The sequence below is a fragment of the Neltuma alba genome, unplaced genomic scaffold, assembly GCF_004799145.2.
Source record: "Neltuma alba isolate B1F8T4 unplaced genomic scaffold, ASM479914v2 tig00013310_pilon, whole genome shotgun sequence".
Taxonomy (NCBI): Eukaryota; Viridiplantae; Streptophyta; class Magnoliopsida; order Fabales; family Fabaceae; genus Neltuma; species Neltuma alba.
In genome coordinates, this window is record NW_021637586.1 from 5852 (window position 1) to 29183 (window position 23332).

The 23332-nt window shown below is 38.9% G+C and overlaps 5 protein-coding genes across 6 annotated transcripts; 2 read left to right on the forward strand and 3 right to left on the reverse strand.

Moving 5' to 3' along the window:
* Positions 1–627: 627 nt before the first annotated feature.
* Positions 628–2252, reverse strand: LOC114736115 (ethylene-responsive transcription factor TINY-like). The gene has a single exon (XM_028923891.1). The coding sequence runs from the start codon at positions 2105–2107 to the stop codon at positions 1346–1348; it is 762 nt and encodes a 253-aa protein (XP_028779724.1). The 5' UTR covers positions 2108–2252; the 3' UTR covers positions 628–1345.
* A 3612-nt stretch (positions 2253–5864) lies between these two features.
* Positions 5865–22378, reverse strand: LOC114736111 (probable glycosyltransferase At5g03795). Of its 2 annotated transcripts, XM_028923887.1 has the most exons (7): positions 22374–22378; positions 16505–16512; positions 8781–8784; positions 7566–7706; positions 7326–7456; positions 6740–7088; positions 5865–6635 (listed from the first exon to the last, which is right to left on the reverse strand). In XM_028923887.1, the coding sequence occupies exons 4-7, from the start codon at positions 7641–7643 to the stop codon at positions 5970–5972; spliced, it is 1224 nt and encodes a 407-aa protein (XP_028779720.1). In that variant the 5' UTR covers positions 7644–7706; positions 8781–8784; positions 16505–16512; positions 22374–22378; the 3' UTR covers positions 5865–5969. The 2 variants fall into 2 exon arrangements, with proteins under 2 accessions (XP_028779720.1, XP_028779718.1); XM_028923885.1 differs by lacking the exons at positions 8781–8784; positions 16505–16512; positions 22374–22378 and having other exon boundaries at positions 7566–7974.
* On the forward strand, positions 16847–18103 carry LOC114736113 (putative RING-H2 finger protein ATL12). The gene has a single exon (XM_028923889.1). The coding sequence runs from the start codon at positions 16851–16853 to the stop codon at positions 18018–18020; it is 1170 nt and encodes a 389-aa protein (XP_028779722.1). The 5' UTR covers positions 16847–16850; the 3' UTR covers positions 18021–18103.
* Positions 19226–20914, forward strand: LOC114736112 (protein JINGUBANG-like). The gene has a single exon (XM_028923888.1). The coding sequence runs from the start codon at positions 19282–19284 to the stop codon at positions 20638–20640; it is 1359 nt and encodes a 452-aa protein (XP_028779721.1). The 5' UTR covers positions 19226–19281; the 3' UTR covers positions 20641–20914.
* Positions 21117–22308, reverse strand: LOC114736114 (aquaporin TIP4-1-like). Its single transcript, XM_028923890.1, has 3 exons — positions 22135–22308; positions 21800–22038; positions 21117–21702 (listed from the first exon to the last, which is right to left on the reverse strand). The coding sequence occupies exons 1-3, from the start codon at positions 22259–22261 to the stop codon at positions 21325–21327; spliced, it is 744 nt and encodes a 247-aa protein (XP_028779723.1). The 5' UTR covers positions 22262–22308; the 3' UTR covers positions 21117–21324.
* Positions 22379–23332: the final 954 nt, after the last annotated feature.

A 23332-nucleotide genomic window follows, 5' to 3' on the forward strand; every position in this document is an offset into this window, starting at 1 on the left:
GCCCCAATCATATATAAACAATGAACATTTGATGGGGGACTTTGGTTACAGAGATACAGTGTGCATACGATCGATATATCCCTCGATCTCCGAGGCAACGGATTGTTTCTTTCTAAATGGAGGTGGGACACAAACTTTGATCACGTGAGAAAGAAATATGTTAATTTGGACCCCCCCGTTATAACGTACGTGATATATAATGTAGCAGATGTTAAAACATAAAAATCTTATCAAATCAATTCTTGAGATCATGTATGTGCTGTGATTGGCTTTTCCATTCCTCTAGCGTAATGTCGTTTTTTGTTTTTTTGGCTTTCTATGAACATTCACTGAATTTTAAAATTGAAGTTTTGATAACCATAATGATTGGAGATAAAGGAAGGCATGCATGATCGGATTCAGCTGGATGGCCTTTCCAACGTTATGGTTCATTTGTCCCGATTGCGCAGAGACTGCTCGCTCATCAGGAATCAGGAAGCCAATACTTCCAGTTTACATTAATTAATTAATTAGTGTAAAAAGTACAAGGTTTCCGGAACGAAATCACTGATATGATCTATAATGAGACTGAATGATGCGGTTGTTATTGTTGAATGAAAGGATCCAAAAAAGTACCGTACAGGGTAGTTCTTCCCCCCCCCCTCCTTTTAACCAACCCGTACAGGTACAGATGAATGGATAAATGGGGATGCTCATTGTCACGTATACACACATGCTGGGCCCCCACTCATCACCATCTCTTGCATCAGCCATAACCAAAACTTAGCTTCTCATTCCTCATAACTGGGAGAAAGGAAGAAGGATCTCTTCTTCCTTAATTAAGAGTATAACCTTAGACGATTCAACCTACCCACAGGGCTCTGTTCTGCGTTGACAATGGTAATATTCTGTTTAACGTAAAGAAAACTGTGTGTCAAGAGAGAGGCGACTTTTGGAAATTAAGCTTTTAGTCAACAACGATATGATCAAGATTCCCGTGTTTGTTTTTCCGATCGTTCCCTCTTCAGTGGATACTTTCTTCTTTCTTCCAAGCATGTAGCTTTCATCTCACGGATGAGGGTTTCAAGTTTCCAAGGATGTAGCCGGGCGTAATGAAATTTCTGGAACGGGTATAGAAAATCATTGACATTCCCCCTTCGTTTTATTCCTAACCCTTTACAATTCTAACAAAAGGAGGGAGGCATGAGCAGGCAATCCCAAAGAAAACGCAGAAAATACAGAGACACGACAGTGTTGTGTTGCAGCCCCCCTCGATGAAAAACCACAAGGGCATAGCACACAAAGAAAGAAAACCAGAGAGATATACCACAACCATTCAGAAAGAAGAAGGAAAAAAACAGGGCACTCAGTAATTCCAGAGCAAACTATCGAGGTTATTTATGATTCCACTCTCTGCTGGCACTGCTAGCTGATCAGCGATGTACCCGTCACAATCTTCCATGCTCTGTAACCATGGTGATTGATCCATCCACCCATCCGATAAAGAGTCCATGAACACAAACTCATTCCTAAACTCACGCGTCTCCTCACTTGTTTCCAAGCTCGGCAACTCTATGATCTCGCTCAATTCCTCCGAACCACTGCACATTTCCCTTGCCGAAACCAACGAGGTCATGGAAGATGAAGATGACAATAACGAGGCGGACGATGACGATGGCGAGTCAAACTGATCCATTTGAGCGGCTTTTGCTGCGGCTGCCTGAATATCGCGCGGAGAGACAGAGGCGGGGCGGGGCAGCGAGCTTGCTAGTTCAGGGAAATTGAGAATGGCGGAGTTCCCTTTGATGCTCAGAGCAGCGACGTCGTGTGCCCTTGCGGCCATTTCAGGGGTTGAGAATGTACCCAGCCATATGCGAGATTTTTTGCGTGGCTCGCGAATTTCAGAAACCCATTTGCCCCAGCTACGCATACGGACCCCACGATACACAGGATGTTTATTGGAGTCTCGAATGCGTTTTATCTTTTTTGATTCTGGGCCCTGAGACTCACCCTGTGAGACTGATTTTTTAAGAGCCCTGCTTGAAGGGGGTGATGATGGTGAAGTTGGCGGCGAGGAGAATGAGTTTGAGCTGCTCTCTGCTTCAGAATTCTGGGGTTCAACATTCATCGTCGGCAATGATTATTAGGATGGGAAAGGGGTGATGCTTTTTTTTTTTTTGGCTTTTGAAGTTTCTGGTGTTGTGTACAGCCTACAAAGAAGGAGGCACGGGGTGAAAGAAACTAGAAACAGAGAAGGGAGAAAGAGATTTTTAGCAAAGGGCATGCAAGTGAAAACGATGAGCTTATGCGTTGTTCCCGTCACTTCCCAATGAGTCACACAACACTTATAAAGGTTAATGGGGGACCCGCGAGAGAAATGGGTTGCCCTGCCAGTCCCAGTGGTAAAATGAGTCCACAGTACCTTTCTTGCGCCACGCAACTTACTTTGAATTTTCCTGCATTCCCTGTTCTCAAATCAACCCCCCAATAACTGGTTTCACCCCCCATTACACTGTTGATTTATCCCTCATCAGCTGGCTTTTCTGCTCCATTATCAACTCCTTTCATTTTCACCAATTTTCCTGGTTCCTCTTCTCACCATTCCCATTTAGTGAGTTATATATCGTGATGCGTCTCTCAGCAAGGAAGCAAATTTGGTAGGCGGAATGGTAGTATTAATGAAGATTAATGGGTGAGGCAGCGAGCTAAAGCCATCGCTGACAGTCTCATACTTGGACATAACTTACTTTCTTAATTTCGGAATGAAATATAAGACGGACATAACTTACTTTCTTTCCTTGACAACACGCTGTTTTGCTTTTATCGGTGGACACTAAATGTCACCATTAAGAATCTGAGGTTCTCAATTCTCTAGCCCCAACCTCCAACTCCCAACTTGCAACCCTGGCTAGATTCATTCAACTGCATATTTTGTTCTGGACAACAAAAAGAAACTGCATATATTATTATGACCTCATCAAGTGTACCGCAGTTAGTTGATTTATTGAGCTGATTGAAAAAGGTGACTTCCGGGTATTCTCCATAGAATATTCATCCAACCAATTACCAAAGCGTGTGACTCCCTTGAACAATAAGATGGTAACAGAATGAATGAGGTTATTGGAAGCTCGTTAGTTAGTACCATAAATTTTTGCCACTCTTTGGATCATCTCACTCTCTCCCTCTGTGAGTGTTTTTTACCCCCCTTAAAAATCATACAGGGTTTGGCGATCCGTAAATAATCAAGATCTCTCTTAAATTCCTGGGTTCTGCTTCATGTCTTAACTGGTGCCTTGAAGTGATTGTATAGTATACTATAAGCTGGTAGTAGTTGAATGGCTGTCATGACTTCTCAGTCACCACATGCGAGTCATTTGTAGGTGGATGCAAATGAGTTCTTGACACGTGTAGTAGATGAACAGAAGTTATTTGGATCTTAATAAATGGACTAACCCCACATATCAAATCGACATTTTCCTGTATCATATTAATCAAAGGGGCCCTTTTTCCTATTAGGACGCGACTCATTATGAATTTCTTGTAATTTACCGTACCAATTATTGTAAATTTTTTGCGTTGTAGGAGATAACCCAATAATAAAATTCCACCATGCAATGATACATCAGGCTGCGAGTGAGATCCAGTCCATACCTCAACATTACTGTGTGTTTCTGCTTCAATTATTAATGTTCTCTTGTGAGGTTGGTGTCTTTGCTTTACTCTTTTAAGCTTTTCAGCGAGAAGCAGTCTCCGAGCTTTGTGCTATGGCTGGGCTGCGCTACAAAACAGAGCAGCTCTGTTCCCTTTTTTCAATGGGTTCAGCAACAGCCTTTCCATGACTTTGGTTTTCATATTTTGCTAAGTATCGACATCTCAACACTCCGTAGCCACGTCTCCGATAATCTGCATGCCAACAAACAACAATCATCTTCGTCTACCTTCTTAGGTTGGGTTTCATTGAATTTTTGTGGGCATCGCATTAATTTCACGCGACTGATTAACGTAAGCATGAAGATAACTCTCCAAGAGGATATGCCTGCTAAATGGGCTGTTGATGGATACTTATTGGGACCCGTGAATGATTTGTCACTCTACAGGAATTACAATTATGGACTCTATCTACGAAAAACTGGCCGTATAAAGGTGTGCTCTACAGAGACAACGGCACCAGCTCATATTTTTTATCAACAAAGCGATCAACCAAACTGGGCATCGAGACATCCGGGCCATACGGACGCGCTGAAGAGCTAAAGGTCCGACAAGGCTAGTCTCATAAAAGATCCTTTGAGTTCGTCGTACAGAGCAGATTCTGTTCCCCGATTCCTCCGGTCATGTTGGGTTCTTGACTGGTTCCCATAAAACTAAATCATTATTTTTGAGTGTACCACTTTATTTAACCGCGTAATAGAAGCTAGCCTCAATTCACTTCAACCTCGGGTATTGCATGCATGCAAAAGATAAAAGAGGAAGTGGATGCACTGTTTGTGACACATTGCTTTAATCAGAGGATGGGGTTCCCTAGGTTGAAATGTTGAGGTGAGTCAAATGAGGTAAGGAGAATCCTGACTGAAACAGGCGGCGGCACCGCCTTTGCTATAAGTTTCACGTGTATTGCCCATACATGCGACTGCAAGATATAGCAGGGTGTTCGACCCACATTAATTTCACTGCCGGTCGGTGGGACCTTATCACCTACTTAAACATGGTAAATATTTCATGCATGGTATGGTCACACAATGAGTCTGATGTTATCTCATGTCCTGTTCACCTGCTTTTCAGATGATAGTTTCAGGATCATACGGGGACTTTTAGTTGCAGCTTTTGCTTCTTCACATATATACTTTAATTTCATGCATTCTAAGTGGGGCCCCACAGAAGAATGTTGATTATTATAGTCTTACCTTGTGACCTTGATTTTCTATTGGAATGTGTACTAATTCATGTTGATACGAAGGTGGTGCAAGCAAATAGCAAAGTACAATTATTTGCAGGTTCTTTTCCGGGCAATATGATCGATTACCTTCTGCCATGCTCTGTTTCAATGGAAATTATGCTTTTCTACTGTTTATTCGTTGCATTTTGATACGGCACACTGCATACGAGTTTCTTTCAATTTTTGGGTAAATATGGTCTCAGTACGGCTGGCAATGTGCTTATCATCATGAGCATGTCCAAATTCGGTATTGCCAGAGAAATATGAAGCTAGTACCCCTCCATTTTAAGGACGATCTACCACTTGAGATGAACGCTGCTCAAATATTTGAAAAAAGCAATCAAAATCCACCGTCTTTAAACAGATTGCCAAAGGCACATGAAATGTATCTTCCTTGTTGCACCACTAACCTGAAACAAAATGATTGTCTTCATCTATCCATTTGTTAAGTTGTCTGTGAAACATTATTTTTCCTTCTTCCCAGTGAAATGAAGAAGTCGTTTGATTCGATATCAAGCGCTACCACAAAAACCTTGAAATACTTCATGCAAACATTCCTTACTGGTTAAGAAACTAAATCTGCTCCGTTAATATGCAAATTTGTAGATCTTCACCAGAAGTTAACAGCGTTAGCATCAAGAGGATCTTCTCTAGAGGCAGCAGCTTTTCTTATAACAAGAGCTTCTGGGCAGGTGCGAAGTGTGAACTATGGAAACATACCATCAATGGTCACAGAACTTTCTTCTGTCAAAAGTCAAAACTAAAGCAGACTGTTTGCAGTTGTCGCCGCTGTACTTCAATACTAGCAGTTAAGAGTTGTCCTCATGCTCGTATCGGACAACAGAGTCATGAGTTATCTCTACGTGAAAAAGATAAAATAACTGACTTTGTGCCATTATTAAACTTGTTTCACAATAATTCAGGGACATTGTTATTTTGGACACAGCAAATCTCCACAAACTTAACAATCAGTAGGGAAAATATTTATATTTACACCAGACCTCCCAATCAACAGTGGCCTATTCAATCAACTAAACACGAGCTCTGTCTGTAACATTTATGTTGCATTTATGGAGAAGACTCTGTTATACCAAACAGAATGAAGAATCATGTGAAATATATCGTACTTGACAGGATTGGCATGCCAAAGAAAATGCCGCTGCACCTTTTTGACCCTCATCTGCATTCGAAGATAGGTCTTTGTGGGGATGGAAAGCAGTAGGCTCTTCAAATTTGGGATGTCTTTCTCCAACACAAAAACAGCAAACGATTCCCAATTCAATACTTCAATAAAGGGAGGAACAAAATTATCTGATATAATGACCGGAACACACTCGTAAAAAATAGCCTCCACCACTCTTGGACTGTTCACTTCGTAACCTCTAGCACATATACAGTATTTGCTGCTCTTCATGTAGTGGATGTAGTCCCTGTTACCCTTGGACTTGGGCAATTTTCCAAATATTTTCATGTCAGGATCTTTATTCTCCCAGTGCTTCAACAGAATTGGCCTAACATACCCATGCATACTGCCTGCAAAGAAGGCCAGATTTGGTCTCCTGGAAATTCGAAATCCTCCAAGGTCTTTAGTCGGGTTCCGAGAATTGATGACAAATGTTTCAGGCAGAGATACGTCCTTCCCAAACACAAACCCTTCTTTGATATCAGCATTGCACAGTGCTTTTATGCAGTTAGACATGCGCTGCCTTGTTTCTGCGGGGGCCTGCATGAAGATGAATGAGATATAATGTTTATTGTTTCATTAAGTATAAATAACAAACGGTTGGTGGACCCGGCAACTAATTAATTAAAAGGATGGAAATATACCCAGTCATGGCAAGCAGCTAGAAAATGATCAGCTCCCCCTGTTCTGTTCCAGAAGGGATACTTCCCCCCAATCATGTCTACATAATTATTCAGATACTCGATCAAGTTCTTGTGACTGTGTGAATTCTTTACATACAAAGCTTCCTGTAACATTCGAGAACTAAATGGTAAGTAAAACAGGTGAGCTTTCTTTGGGTCTTTGGTAACAAATCTCGTATTAGCTTCCATCAGTTTCATGAACCATCCCTCAGAAGCATATATTCCCGTCAGAAATGGTGAATGCAAAACAGGTCTTGCTCCTTCTCTGTATACATACACTTTAAGAGTCTCTTCCATTAACTCATAGCTCCTGAAATTAGACACCTGACAATTAGAAAGTTTAAATGAATGGCTCAAAAGCAACATCATATATCCTGTTTCATGTGTTGCTGCGGGCCTGCTGATATACATTTCTTTGCATACATCTTATACAGGAACACAAAAACACGTCGACTGAATATTCATGTTTAATTATGCAATTCGAAGAATAAGATTTTATCTCTGAAGGATACTTTCTAAACTTTTTAAATATGTGATAACATTATACCTCTTGAACAATGAAAAATTGTGGTATAGTGGAGCATATAGACTTGGATCATCCTTCACAATAGGTGCATTTTCAATCTCTGATCTGGCCTGCAATAGCTCCTGATCGATGGCTGAAGACCACAGCGGCCTCTAGAAAGAAATTAACAACATGTACAAGAAGCCAACACAACAGCATCAAAGGCAGGATTCCTCCCATTAATTAAACTGAAATAAAATGAACATTCAGTTAGTAATATACCATAGAACGGTACGAGGCATGGCTCTGAAGCATCAACTTGTTCATTTCAGATATTGATTTCACTTCGGGAGTTGGCATGTGTGAAGTTTTACTTCTAACAGGGGAATTCTTGCCTTGTGCTTTGTCCTCATTCTGCAATGGCTTGAAGTTTTCATCCTTTTTTGCCATGTTTTCTTTCTCAACTGAAGATGTGCTTGACTTGGAATCAATTGGCAATCCTGAAGTGACATTAATTGGGTCTACTACTGTTGGATGTTTAGGTTGCATTGCCGGAGAAAGGGACAGAGGACTAGTGTATGAACTTTCAGTATTTTGTGCTGATATAGATGGAGCGTTTTCCCGTCCAGAACTGTTCGTCAAATTATTACCCATAGTAACATTATAAATGCCGTGGTCAAACCGTCCTGCATGCTTCGTTGCAGATGCATTATACGATTTCTTAATATTGTCCTCCACAGGAAGTTTGTCAGACTCATAAAATTCAGAAGATTTGTTTGATTCCACGGGGGGTTTCAAGACAAAACCAAAATTTGTAGCTATCTTCTCTTCCCCAGATGTCTTCGGGCTATTTTCCACTTCCAAGGCATCCCCATCGGTAGAGTTGGGGTTATTCAAACTTGTCATACTGTAAGATATCTCAGAATTAGACGGTGGTTGTGGAATCTGATCGCTACTAGTAGCTCCAGATACTGGAATCTTACTGGTATAGAATAAATTGACTAGCACGTTGCCATATGGAAGTTCAAAATATTGAAATGCCAGAATCAAAGTGAATGTTAACCCAATGAACCGTAAAAATCTCTTTCTTTCCAGCTTCGTCAAGGACAAAAAATCTAGACCCATTTGCAGAAGTTCTTTTCCCGTCAGTTCACTTCAACTACTCTTACCACCTCTGTAGATTACAGAAAAACACTAATCGGGTTAGAAAGACAAGCATTTTTAAACTAAAGAAGGGGGTGGAGGACAGAAATTTCCCTTTCTGCCCGGGACATTGTCTCAATCCATTATTTAAAAAAAAAAAAAAAAAAGGGGGAAAAGGGAACTTTGATTGATTGCAAATATTATGATCAAAGTAACAAAAGGCATAAGAGATGCGTAAAGAAAACAAGAAAAGAAAAGAAAAGAGTAGCATGCAATTGAACCACCTGAGAACAACCAGTCCTAGTCAGACTGGGATCAAAATTCCAGAACAGAGTCGCTGTCCTCAAAATCCACCAAACTTGAACTTATGACCGACCAAATTACATGCAAGTATGCAACACAAGAAAACGGTTTAATTTTGGTGATAACTTTTACTCCACGCAAAGTCGAACCCAAAGAGACTGGCTAATTGGAAATCACAGGCACTAGTGCACTACAATGAATCGGCATTTTTGTTTTTCTTGGGAAGCATCAAGGTGATCGAAAGAGAAAACGAAAACAGAAGAGAGTTACGAAAACAAGATAATAAAGAATTCAAGAAGAGATAGCTTGAAGTATAGTTTTATCCGGAGGGATGTGAATCACCTGGTGTTAAAGGCAGATTCTGATCAGAGGTGAGGTGTTTGTGATATTTCATGCACTTTCAGGGTGATCAAACAGGGATGCTTGCTTTCTTTAGTTTAAGAAGGGAAATAAAAGAAAAATAAAGTAGGTGACGGCACGGACTCCTACGTCGGAGCTTCAACTACACGCTCCTCCGTTCATTAATTTGGCTGATTATCGCGAAATAACGTGACGACATTTACATACATACATATATATTTATATATATCATTGAAGTGCTGAACCTGAAGGCGAAGCAGAGGGTCTTGAGGGTTGTGAGTTCTGACAGAAATCCAACGGAGCTCAATGCCACGCGGCACCACCTCCGATAGCCACTTCGCTGTCGCTTTTATTCCTCATAATTTCTTTCGTGCACCTTTCCATTTCAATAATTCCCTCCTCATTGCAAGACTGAAATAAAAACCAGCACTTCAATTATTATTTGTTAATTTTAATTACCCCTCCAGTTCTTAATATAAGACTAATTTAACTAATTTGATTGATTAAAAAAGTTAGATAAGTTAGTTAATTATAAAAAATGTGACATGTTTGTCCTAAAACACCATAATCATCTTTCTTAATACCTTCTTCTCTCTCTCTTCTACTTGGTTATGGTTGAGGGAATATCTATAGGGGTAATTTAGAGAAAATTAATAAATATAAAAAATAGGTCTTATATTTAGGACTAAAACTAACTTAATAATTGAATCCTATATTAAGTAGCGGAGGAGTAATAAGTAAAACGCTTTTAATAATTACCATTGCACTACCATCAATTGGCCGATTCTTTGTTGCAAATGATATGTTGACAACTAATTAGATTATTAAGTGAGCTTTCCCCTGAAATGAGAGACCGTTTATTATATCTTTGCTTATTAAATATATTTTTTTAAATTTTTGTTGTGCACTTGTACTCCGTAGCATAATAGAGGCCTAATGCTGCACGTTAACGTTTATCGTATCTAACAATTGGGAGATTCCCTATATTTCATATTATTTATGGAATTATTCAGGATATCTGAGAAGTAATAATTTAAAAATTCTTTTTTGAAAAATAGAGGGAGGAAGTTGAAAAGTAAAAACGAATTGTGCATGTACGCTATTCATAGCTTATAAATAATATAATTACCCAACGTTTTTAATTTTTGCTTTATAGTAATTTGAAATGAAGATTCGCTCATAGCCATCAGATGTCACAGTCTAATTAGAAATTTAAGTTAGCCACAGTCCAATTTTATTTAAAAAAAAAAAAAGCGATGGGTGTAGCGTCCTCTCGCTCTTGATACTTAAATCTTAAAAAACCTAATCTCGATTGACTATTGTTTGAACCCTGAAGCTCGAGTTTGAAATCATGAGCAAATAATGATTTAATATTGGCCCCTTCACCATCAACCAATTTGCTTCCGCCATGGGCAAAGGCAGATAATTGACTAATTATATATAGCTCCATATATATCATTAATTGGCTGGCGATCATGTCACCAATTTACGTATAATGTTGTGAATAGTCATGAAACTCCCCACCGTTTTCTTGGTTTTTTCGGGTCGGAGAGTGAAGCATGAAGGTACGGCGTGATTGAGAAGCAAACCAAGCTGTCAAAACTCAAAACTGGAAATAGATCAAAATTTACGATTTAAGACTCTCAGCAAAAGACACGAGTGCGCACACATATATACTCCCATTCTTTAAAATAAAATCCAGTTAACTAGTTTGAATGGTTAAAATACTAATTAAATTAGTTAAGATTGTGTGTTTTTTTTAAAACACAAAGTATTTTTTTTAATTCTTTTTCTCCCTCTCCTATTTAATAATTGTTGAGAAAATATTAATAGGATTAATTTAAAAAAAATAAACATATAAATTGGATTTTATATATATATATAAAACAAATATCAATTCTCTAATTAAATTCTATGTTAAAAACAGAACAGCGTCCTATAGGAGTGGTGCCTACTGCCCAGTGACTTGTTTAATTTGGAAGGTGCTCCGGGGGTTGTGGTTACCAATAACTAGCAGTACAATTTAGTGGGACACCCTAGCAAGTAGACCGACAGAATGAAGATCTCGTGTTTAAAGCATATTTGGACCACCCTAAGTGATAAACATAAAGGAACTACATATATAATTAATCCTGCAAACATGGTATATTTTCCTGCAATCTTATATTTGACGCTAACTAGAATATGGGGGGAACTTCGGATCAGTCATACGATTCATATTTATTACTCATTCAGTGTTAAATATAAAATTCTTATACACACTAGTATAAAGATCAGAGAAATAATTTTTATGTATGTCTTGGGAGGCAGATACATCGTCAGACAAATTTATGGGATGAGTCATAAATCACTTGTGTAATAAATTTTTCCCTAAAGCTGGATAAATTTTTATTTTTGTTATAATCAATTATTAATAATGATTGTTTTGGCATTGAATTATCGAAAACAAAGCTATCAAGTTCCTATTTAGGGGGCAATTGTTTTTATTATTTTAATTACCGAAATAGTTTTAACCGCACGTGAAGGAATCGCTTTTGTTTTGAGAAAGGAGAACTGGAGAAGTCAGTGTTGACCCGAGTCACTCTTAATTTGTATCGTGATCCTTATTCATAGAGCACTGAACTATGTATCTTTAAATTGGAATCCTTCGAGTACGGTTCAGTATACTCTTTGAAACAATATACCTATGACGCGCGAGGGAATGTACATGCTGGGATAAATCTATTAGTTGGGTTCATTCTTAATATTTGTAAATTACGACAATTTAGAGAGAGAGAACGAGAGAGAGATAACTGCAGATACACCAACTTAATTAGAATAAACCGAATAAACCGTGCGTTAGTAGTATAATTCATATATATTATTCCTCCGGTCCTTAATATAAGACCCAGTTAACTAATTTAATTATATTAAGGAAGTTAGATAAGTTAGTTAATTATAAAAAAAATGTAACACGTTTTTTCTAAAATACCATAATTATCTTTCTTAATATCCCATCTCCCTTTCCTACTTGAGTATGGTTGAGAGAGTATTTATAGAAGTAATTTAAAGAAAATTGATAAATATGAGAAATGGGTTTTATATTTAGGACCAAAATCAACTCAACAATTAGGTCTTATATTAAAGATCGGAGTAATACTGTCTCTTTTCAAAATTGGCACTTGTTATACTTTTCATGTAATTATGGACTTTATAGTTGTGATTATAGCCGAGTTGCCCTTTTTTTTTGTTCAGTTTATTTTAGAAAAGAAGTATTTTTTATTTACTAGGGCTGAGGCCCCGCCCAAATAACGTGGATATATATATATATATATATATAAAGAAGGTGCATAAAGGAGAGGTAATTAATAAAGGCATTAAGTGGAGGAATAATTAAGAAATGGCGACTTGGGGTATGGCATTATTGCAGGTGAATTGCCCCAGTAATTCTCAGAGAAAGCCAGCTAATGCTTTCCCTAACAGTCCTAATCAACCCAAAACTACACTCTCCTCTGTGTTTCAAGTAACTGATCTATATCTACATTTATGGCCTGCCGCGTGTGTCCTTTTCTTCTTCACCAGCTACATATTTGCAATGTGAAGGCAGGAAATGGATTTGGCTGTACTTTGCTGAGGGTCTACATCCGCACATTTGATTGTCATGAAATAATATTGTTATAACATGTATACATCATCAACATATAGTTGTACAAAATACCACCTCTGGTTCTTAATATAGGATATCATTTGACTTTTATTTTGGTCTTAAATATAAGATCCTAATTCACTTTGTCTCTAATATTTATACATTTTTTTCAAGATATTCCTTTTAACAATACTAGTTCTAACCAATATACTTGATTACCAAAGATATTTTAGGAAAGACAACACTTATTTAGTCAACTAGCTCTTTTAATTAGGATCGGAGGTAGTATATCATCATCCACAGATATCACTCTCTTATAAGTGAGGGAAGAGGGAGTATTTATATTATTTATCTCTTTAGTTGCAAGGATATATATAAAAATTTTACTATTTATAATTACATACATCCCTCTTGTGAATTGGTCTTTTTAGTGGTCCAAACAATACAAATAAATAAGAAAGTTCGTCTTGCTTAAAACTTCATTTGAGTGTATATAGATTTTTTCAAAGATTTTTCTCCTTAAGTGATGGAATTTAAAATCAGTTTTTTTTTTTACTTCCTTTTTTAATCCAGCGAGAACACCTATTGTATTGTTAAAACTGTTAAAGGTTTTTTTTAAAATAAAAAATAACAGAAGTTGAGTCACTGAGACGGGTTTTGGGTATTAAAAGCTGGGCCTTAAGCCCAAAAAGAATAACAAAAAGGTCCCGAGAAGAGATCTCCTCTGGTTTGAGCTGATAAACAAGCCCCGAAGGTGATGAAAGTGGATAAGACTGTAATTCGGCCGAGTCATCTCCACATCTCATAATTTGCGGTTGATGTCCTTCTTTCTTAGCCTCTAGTCACCCTCCCCAAAAAAGGGCAAAAAAACCTTCACTGCCTATTTAGGAGATATTTGGCAACCCCTAAAAATACTTCTCAGAAGTATTTTTTCATAAAACGAGGTAAACTCTTCTATATATTTATTTCGTAAATCGTAAAAATACTTTTAAAACCATGATTTGGTTTCTATCCAAACACTCCCTTAATCTCATTATTGAGTTATAGGAGGAATCGAAGTCTACTCAAATTTAATTTTTATGGATTATTTCAACTCACGTGCCCTTTTCTCTGCGGTAAAGGGAAAAAAAAAAAAAAACGCCGTGCAATTTTTACTTTTAGATAATTTGTTTTGAAATATTTGCTTCTTATTCTTCTTGCCACCATTGAGATACTTGCTTCACACAATAATAAGGATCAATTCGTTGAACGAAATAATTTTTCCGGCCAGTTGAAATGATTTTTTTGGTGACTTTTGTGATATTGAAATTTCGAGCATCTCCTTAATCGACGTCTTCCTTCAAGAAACGGACTGCAATAAAGCCGAAGGCATAAACCAGCATACATTTTACCAAAAAAAAAAAAAAACCCTCCATTGGCGATGACCGTCTCGTGATGAACGTTTAAATCACATTAATCCCTTCTACAAAAAGTCATTTCTTGTTGCACCTCGCACCCTCAGGTTGTGTTCTTTCTTTGTTTTTTTTTTTTTGTTTTCCTTTTTTTCGGTCCTTCATTCCCCTGCTCTCTCCCTCCATCCTTGTCACCCCCATCTTTGCTAAGAATAGACCCTGCTCAGGCTTGGATCCCGTTTTCGAAGCTGACTTCAAAGCCCTGATAGACTAGATAGGGATAGCGGCATTTTGTACTAACCCTGTAACCTATAGCATCATTAGTTCAGGTAGCGGCAGATTCTTCAGCACGACGACCACGCGGAATCTTCCAATGGATATGAACACAGATACTTTGTGAGTGGCCGCGTACCTCAGCCTAGAACCTGTTTAGAGTTTAAAATAGTTTATAAATAACTTTTTAGGGGATTTTTATCAAAATGCTACACACAGTAAAATAAATTACCATGATGCTACACTATGAAAAGTATTTCCCTAAATGCTATACTCAAACTCGTTCATCACAAGAACGAGTTCAAATTTTCAAAGAAGTCGTTCAAGGGAAGAACGAGTTTCATGTCTGATATATTTTTTTTTTAACAAGATCGAAACTCGTTCAAGGCATGAACGAGTTTAGCCTGTTAGAGCGTCTCAGTCCGCTTCTTCTTTTCCTCTTTCATTTCAGCAAAATTTACAAACAAAGACCCATACCATCAACACATTCTTCCTTTTTCTCTAGACTTCGGAGAGAATTGCAATTAATGACCCAACTCTCCCCAACCACCGCTTTCGTTTTTTTCCTTTGCCCTTTAGTCTATATTTCCAAAAAATATGAATCAATTTTACTTTACATCCTAATAATTAAATTTTAAAAAATATATAAAATAAATTTATTGAATATAAATTATTTATCAATATGATATAATATATGCAAAATTTACACCTATTTAATATAGTCATTGGACAGATTGAAGGTCAAAGATTATGAGGAAATGAGTGGTGTTAAAATTTATTAAAATTAAACACAAATAATTATGTACAACCGCCTTGTAGCATTCTTGTATATAAAAATTTTTTAACAGAAATTATGTACATTTATGGAACAATTTATTGAAAAAAAACATAACATGCAAGTGTTTGGTTTAAAATTTGCAAGTTTAAATTTAACCAAACATAAGTTTATTGAAATACTATTATAATTTATATTTGAATTCTTTTTAAAAAAGTCAGTTTAATTTAGCATATTGCAACCTGTTTAGATATATGATAAATCAAAATATATCACTTTTAGATGTGTAATTATTAAATAGGAGTATAAATTTTAACAATATTCATAATCTAACTTTGAATTTGTCCATCAGCTAAAAATTAAACGTGTTTGAATTATTAATATAAATAAATGGTCATTAAATCATGACAAGGCTGTCTTGATGTATGCGGCATCTAAGTATATATTGTAAATATTTGTTTACAGGATATCATTTTAGCCGGTATCAATTTCTAAGTTTTTTCTAATATTTGTAAATGTACATAATTTCTGTTAAAAAAAATTTTTATATACAAGAATGCTACAAGGCGGTTGTACATAATTATTTGTGTTTAATTTTAATAAATTTTAACACCACTCATTCCCTCATAATCTTTGACCTTCAATCTGTACAATGACTATATTAAATAGGTGTAAATTTTACATATATTATATCATATTGATAAATAATTTATATTCAATAAATTTATTTTATATATTTTTTAAAATTTAATTATTAGGATGTAAAGTACAATTGATTCATATTTTTTGGAAATATAGACTGAAGGGCAAAGGAAAAAAACGAAAGCAGTGGTTGGGGAGGAGTTGGTCATTAATTGCAATTGTCTCCGAAGTCTAAAGAAAAAGGAAGAATGTGTTGATGGTATGGGTCTTTGTTTGTAAATTTTGCTGAAATGAAAGAGGAAAAGAAAAAGCGGACTGAGACGCTCTGACAGGCTAAACTCGTTCATGCCTTGAACGAGTTTCGATCTTGTTAAAAAAAAAAATTATCCGACATAAAACTCGTTCTTCCCTTGAACAACTTCTTTGAAAATTTGAACTCGTTCTTGTGATGAACGAGTTTGAGTGTAGCATTTAGGGAAATACTTTTCATAGTGTAGCATCATGGTAATTTATTTTACTGTGTGTAGCATTTTGATAAAAATCCCACTTTTTAATCATAATTTACAGAATAAAAAATAAATATATGAAAATTTTTTTTGTCTCTGTTGATATAAAACATGTTTATAAGTAATTTTATTTATGATGGCAAAAAAAAGCTTAACCGTAGAGCAGATGACAGAAGTATGTGAGTATAACAAAGAGATGAGACAAACGATGCTATTTCAACAAGTGTTGATGATGACAGGGACTGCCCTCATTGAAAGGAACCTTGAAACTAAGTAGCTATTGTTTAATAGGGAAATCGCTGGGCCTCGTTTATTTCACTCAAGTCGTACCAGTCAAACATCCATTGTTAACGCCATTTGTCTTGACCCATACGAAGGATCAACTTGACTTGTTGACTGCATAAACCAACAAACAGATCAAGCTTCCTCGGTGGGACTAACCTAGTAAGTAGGGGGGGGGGGAATTCCAACCTTTTGAAATTGTCTCGATTAGCTGGCTACCCAGAACTCAATAGATACAGGGGGCAACAATTCCAGAGACAGTCAGTGATGTTGCAGGATCGTCTCCAGGAGATGTATGAAAACTTGTGTGGCCATTCATTTATTAACTGTTTGCTGCTATTCTTTATGTTTTCTACTTTCCTTCCGAATGCTCAAGCTCGAGACCCCGAACGGATCCATTTGAGCACAGAGATGACACTAGTGATGCTCTCCATTATGTTTACGATAATACTTGGGCTGATTGCTTATATAAAATTCTGTGGAACCAGTTCTTCTGAGCTTCTGAACCAAAGCGTCCATCCCCAGAGCTTGGCTCGATCGGAGCAGTCCAGATTTTATGGGATCGACAAGCAAGTAATCGAAGCACTTCCTGTGTTCGAGTTTTCTTTCCTCAAGGGATCAAAAGAAGGCCTCGAATGCGTGGTTTGCCTGTCGAGATTTGAAAACAGCGAAACACTTAGGTTGCTCCCAAAGTGCAAGCATGCTTTCCACATGAATTGCATAGACATGTGGCTTGAAGGTCACTCTACCTGCCCGCTCTGTAGATGCAGGGTAGATCCAGGGGATGTCAAGGGCTTCACTTCTTCAATCAGCTCAAGGTTCCTGAGTGTCCCTTCCAATTTAACAGAGGAACCAAATCTCGAAATCCTTGTGCAGAGGGAGCAATCCCGTCAAGAGTCATTGAGAATCAACTATGCGAGAGGCTTATGGAATGTGGAGGAGGGCAGGAAGGAAGAAGAACTACTCATTGATAATGGTGGAAATCGGGAAATTCTGCACAAGTTCCATCATAGGATAGTTATCTCAGGTTTTGTTATGAGGAGTAGGTGGAGTGATCTTACTGCGACGGATTTGCTACTCTTAAACTCGGAAATGCTCAGTGTTATGTCGAACAGAAGATTCCTTGCTTCAGAATCCGCCAACGGTGAATCCTCACGATGGGATTCAAACCTTTCAGGTACTTCCAACGAGGAACAACACTCGTACCAGCCACTGAATTGGGGTCGTAAAAGATCATTGTCTGAGATTACAATTGTTCCGAGGTTGAAGGAAATCAACAGGATGAAAAAATTAGCAGCATCGGGCGACAACAATGGGGGTGAAGAGAGATCATGGAGGATATGGTGGCCGATCGCGAGGCGAACCGTGCTAGGGTTTGCCAGACGAGAAAGAAGTTCCACGGAGTTAGAATCGAAACAATTAGGTTCAAGTGTGTAATCACGGCAGTTGACTAGAGCACTGTACAATGTTAATGCTTTTGCTGGTGAAATTAAATTACAAATAAAAACAATTTCTGAGAAGGAACCTCACCTCTATAAGATCGTGTGCAAATTGATCCACAGAGAGAAAGCCTGGGGACAGGGAGAACGACGGGGGATGGATCAGAAACGATGCGTTTTGAAAGAGATTTGAGTGGCGTAGGCGTTTTAATAGCCAAGGAAATTGAGCAAGGGCATGTTTTTCCCGCAATGGCAAGCAAACTGCTGCAAGCAAGCAGCTTAAAAAGGTATTGATTGAATATCATTTACATTCTTTGAATGCTACACCATTATTGCATATCTGATATTTGAACTTGATGAAATTCGCATTAGCTCACTCTGAATTCCGTTGCCTTGGGGGCATTTCCTGCGCAAACACATGCACAAACCGATTAAATAATCCATTCATTGGCGCTCTGCTACCCCAATTATAGCCATTTCTCACCGTTGGGCACCTTCAATTTCTTCATTACCAACAACCGTCATCCAACCACTCTGATGATGAACGATAACGCCTCATTTAATTTACCAAGAGACGCTTCTTCTCTGATTAACTCGTTATTCTCCTGACGCTGCACTTGGCACTCCATGTTTCCTTTCTTAACTATGCTTCAGCTGTAGCTAAGCTAACCCACGAGAACCTTTTATTGCACTTTACTCCATCCTTTGTCCTTTCTTTAAACCCGTCATTTGGACTGAAAGTGAAACAGAAAGATACAATGGGAGATCATAAGTTATTGCAGAATTCAATAAGCGTATTAATAGGAGGTTCCACTCGTAGATGGTCCGGCTCCGCCTTTGTGGTAATGATCAGAACCACCGCATTGACATTTTGGGATTCCATTTAACACTGGCAGGCCAACCCAACTGGGTAGAAGACAGCAGCAGATGCCACTCGTTCCCAAAATTAAACAAAAGGCATTAAATTTAAAGCATTGCATGGTCCCTGAACCTTCGTCTTTATTATAGGTAGAGGGGTCCTAAATCCTAATCATTCAGAATCCAGCACGCATAATCCCTGACATTGCTACTAGTGTGGAAACAAGTTCGCTCGTCCAAGGCTCCATGCAATTTGCCGACGCGGTTGATAAACATTCACACCTTAAATAAATAGAGCGCTCATCGTTCCCTCAGATTGGTCTTATATTTGTTATTGTAGCCCTACCTCGTCAAATCTAAACCCCTTTTGTCTTACTCCATCCCTTTGTTGATCTCATGCCATGGATTTCTATGGACAAGGATCTCTCCATAGCTTGATGGACAAGGAAAATATGGAACATCAACCTCAATTTCACCTTAGCGTCCGAACCCATAAAGAGATAAGCAAACATGATGTTCAATTAGCCTCACCGAGGCCTTCTACCTCTGACGCCACAGTGTTCCCAATGATGCCATCCCCTGGCCCTGAATCACCATGGACGCGTTCCCCACGCCCAGTTTCTCCTCCTCCTTCTCTTCTTTACTACTGCATCGCTTCGCTCCATCGCCACGACGGCAATATCTACGCCATCGCAGCTACGAAGGGCTTAGTCTTTACTGGCTCTGACAGCAACAGAATCCGCGTGTGGAAGCAGCCCGACTGCATGGACAGAGGATACCTCAAAGCTAGCTCAGGCGAAGTGCGATCCATTTTGGCTTACAGTGACATGCTCTTCTCGACCCATAAAGATCACAAGATTCGAATTTGGAACTTCATGGTTTCCGACACTTTCAAATCCAAAAAGGTAGCCACTCTTCCCAGAAAAAGCTCGTTTCTTTCGTTCTCCAGAGCAAGCAGCGCCCATCAACATAAAGACTCTGTTTCTTGCATGGCTTATTACCATTCAGAAGGGCTCTTATACACTGGTTCTCATGACAGAACAGTGAAGGCTTGGCGGGTTTCAGATAGAAAATGCGTAGATTCATTTGTGGCACACGAAGATGATGTGAATTCACTGATGGTGAACCAAGACGATGGGTGTCTTTTCAGTTGCTCCTCTGATGGATCCGTGAAAATATGGAGGAGGGTGTACACAGAAGACTCGCACACCCTCACAATGACTCTTAAATTCCAGCCTTCCCCTGTGAATACAATGGCATTGAGCACGTCCTTTAACCATTGCTTTCTCTACTCGGGGTCATCAGATGGGATGATTAATTTCTGGAAGAAAGAGAGACTGTGTTACAGATTCAACCATGGCGGGTTTTTGCAGGGTCACCGTTTTGCAGTTCTTTGCCTAGCGACGGTGGGGAACTTGATATTCAGTGGATCGGAGGACACGACGATAAGGGTATGGAGGAGAGAAGAAGGGAGCTGTTACCATGAGTGTTTATCAGTGTTAGATGGACACAGAGGGCCAGTGAGATGTTTAGCAGCTTGCCTTGAGATAGAGAAGGTGGTGATGGGGTTTCTGGTGTACAGCGCCAGTCTGGACCAAACATTCAAAGTGTGGAGGGTGAAGATTTTGCCTGACGAAAATCTGTGCGTAGAGTGCACTGATCAGCGCGACGGCGGGAAGAGGATTACAGAGTACGATATGAGTCCTGTTTTGTCGCCATCGTGGGTTGAGAAGAAACTTCGAGATACCTATTTTCAGTGAGATTCCGGAAATCACTCCTCCGCTGATCCGCTAGGGCCGCCCCTTCGACCCCTCACAGTCACAGGCGTTCGTGTACCATTCGGTACTGTGAAATCTGGATTTAATCAAGTGCCAGTTCTCTTCATTTCTTAATTCTGAATTAGCCAAATGCTTCAGGAACTGGGCAAGCAAATTAACAGTCATCATTACGGTATGATAGTTTTGTTATACTGTAACATAGTTTCTTTTTCACTTTATTTATAGTTTATGGTTTAAGAAAACATAAAATATAAAATTAATTGCCCACAGTTTTGTTGAAATCAAAGTATATAACAATTCAATGTGCTTTTTTTTTTAAAAAATAAAATAATTGCATGACTTGAATTTTTTCCTAACCGGGAACCCTCCCAGTGAATTTTTTTCCTCTAGTTAAATGCAGGAAGGTTATTAGAATTACAACCCTCCCAATATGGAAAAAGATACTACGTGACCTGTAATTAATCTTAAATAATGGGAAAAGCACATAAAGCCATCATCTCAACTTAACAGAAGCATTTAGAGGATTACATTACACTGGTCTCCACCACCGACAACACCACACATGAAATTACATGGGCTGAGATGAATAACACGGTTTGATTAGTTATACAGTAGGAGAGATGGGGAGAGGTAGATAAGGCAGAAATAGTGGTAGCTAGCTAGTGGCTAGCGATTTTCCTCATCATGAGGAAGCAGGGCACGGGATCGGTCGATGAAGAAGGTCTCATAGATGAAGCCAGCAAGGCCACCCCCAATGAGTGGGCCGACCCAGTAAACCCAGTGATCGGTCCAATTCCCACTGACCAAAGCAGGCCCAAACGATCTTGCTGGGTTCATCGAAGCAGCGGAGAAGGCCCCTCCAGCCAGGATGTTAGCCCCCACGACAAACCCGACCAGGGTGGGCCCAAGCCCACCAATGGCTCCCTTCTTTGGATCCACCATAGTGCCGTACACGGAGAACAGCAACGAAAACGTCAGGATGATCTCCCATATCACTCCCTGAGCGTACCCCACTCCACTTGCAAGCGTGTGCACTGGAGTTGTCTGCACAATTATGAGTTCACTTGCCAATCAGAATTTGGATTAAATGATTAAGCAGATTAAGCTAAATTCATGTCTTCGCGGACAAACTAATCATTACCAGTCCGCCGGAGAGGTAGTAAAGCAGGTAACAAGCGAGGGAGGATGCCAGTAATTGGTCGATCCAATAAAGTATGGAGCGGAAGAGGGTGATGTGACCGCCCACCAGGAGGCCGAGCGTTACGGCTGGGTTAAGGTGGCCCCCGGAAATGTGGCCGGCCGATATCATGGTAGCCACCACAAGCGCATGTGCCACGGCCACGGCAAACAACCCTACCAGTGCGTCTGCTCCTAGCTTTTCTGGATGGATGATCGAAAAAAGGAATGAATAAACTGTGTGTGTGTGTGTAGAGTTAGTGTGCGTGAAACTAACTAGTTATGAAAGTAAGAGGGTACCTACGGCCATGGCGGAACCAACACCGGCGAAGACGAACAGGAAGGTGGTAACAAATTCAACGACGAGAGCCTGAAGGCAGTCGGGCTGGGTAGCCTCCCGGGAGGATCCGAGAGCGATCTTGGCCATGGCTGAATGGATGAGGCCTTAGCAAGCCACTAGTTACTAGATAAACAATGGTGGGTTTGGTGTATTACATGCCAGCAGGCTTCCCGTTATATATTATGCAAAACCAGAGTACAAAACATCAAATAATGCGTCTTACACTTTTCTATTACCAAATTTCCAATCCCAATCACATGCCCCTGCTTTCTCTCCTTCGCTCCATAATTAGCCTCCACTATATTATTTATACCTTTAAATTGTAATTAAGTCACATTTTTGCACTACTCGAGCACATATCTTATCTTATTCAATTAGAAACAGGGAAACTATGAATATATACAAGGAATCAGCCGTCGGATACTCTCACGAATTGAGATCATCAAACCCTCATTATTCTATTTTGTCCCAAACATCATGGATGTATAGCGTCCTACTTTACACTAGACGCGCACCAACATGACATGTCACGTCGTCTGCCAGCTTCTTGTGCATCATAATTAATTTCGCAATCAAATAAAATCACAGCTTATTAGACATATAAACCCGTACTTTAGGAGCGAATTTCACTTTAAAAAGAAAGGAGAGAAATTTATGATTTAGTTATTTTTGGAATAGATCAATTAATATTTGAAATAACGTCATATAATATAATTAATTTATTCCAAAGAACAAGTTGAGGATCCTATAACAAGTTGACCTTTGAAAATGAAAGGAAGATGGGACTGGAGAGGGTAGGTTTTCGTTGTCTTTGTGCTAGAATAATTATTATGTTGTTTTGGACTAAGAAAAAAGTTTTGTTATCGCCGTGTCTGTACAGGCTCATGGTATGTTCATAGCTTTGTCACTTACCTTCACATGATGACGATGGTGCCACCCACTTGTTCCTGCTCTTCCATATTCACCATTCAATCGAGGATATTAACACATAACCTCCTGTTGAACAAATGGACAAATCATGATATAGAAATAAGCCATCCGAAACCCAAAAACATTCCATTCGCAAAATGAACACATTTTACAATTAAAGCCACAAACTTCAACAAATTATTCAACCTGAGTGGCTCATCTCCTAATCCCCAGCCTAGTACTTATTTA

What these genes read in the sequence shown, in the direction of transcription:
- LOC114736115 (XM_028923891.1), bottom strand. Translation starts at nt 2,107, where the DNA reads ATGAATGTTGAACCCCAGAATTCTGAAGCAGAGAGCAGCTCAAACTCA.
- LOC114736111 (XM_028923885.1), bottom strand. Translation starts at nt 7,937, where the DNA reads ATGGGTAATAATTTGACGAACAGTTCTGGACGGGAAAACGCTCCATCT. An exon ending in ATGCCTCGTACCGTTCTATG is followed by an intron (nt 7,457 to 7,565) that starts GTATATTACTAA and finishes ATTTCTTTCTAG; the next exon opens with AGGCCGCTGTGGTCTTCAGC. An exon ending in AATTTTTCATTGTTCAAGAG is followed by an intron (nt 7,089 to 7,325) that starts GTATAATGTTAT and finishes GTCTAATTTCAG; the next exon opens with GAGCTATGAGTTAATGGAAG.
- LOC114736113 (XM_028923889.1), top strand. Translation starts at nt 16,851, where the DNA reads ATGTTGCAGGATCGTCTCCAGGAGATGTATGAAAACTTGTGTGGCCAT.
- LOC114736112 (XM_028923888.1), top strand. Translation starts at nt 19,282, where the DNA reads ATGGATTTCTATGGACAAGGATCTCTCCATAGCTTGATGGACAAGGAA.
- LOC114736114 (XM_028923890.1), bottom strand. Translation starts at nt 22,261, where the DNA reads ATGGCCAAGATCGCTCTCGGATCCTCCCGGGAGGCTACCCAGCCCGAC. An exon ending in TGGTTCCGCCATGGCCGTAG is followed by an intron (nt 22,039 to 22,134) that starts GTACCCTCTTAC and finishes TCATCCATCCAG; the next exon opens with AAAAGCTAGGAGCAGACGCA. An exon ending in ACTACCTCTCCGGCGGACTG is followed by an intron (nt 21,703 to 21,799) that starts GTAATGATTAGT and finishes ATAATTGTGCAG; the next exon opens with ACAACTCCAGTGCACACGCT.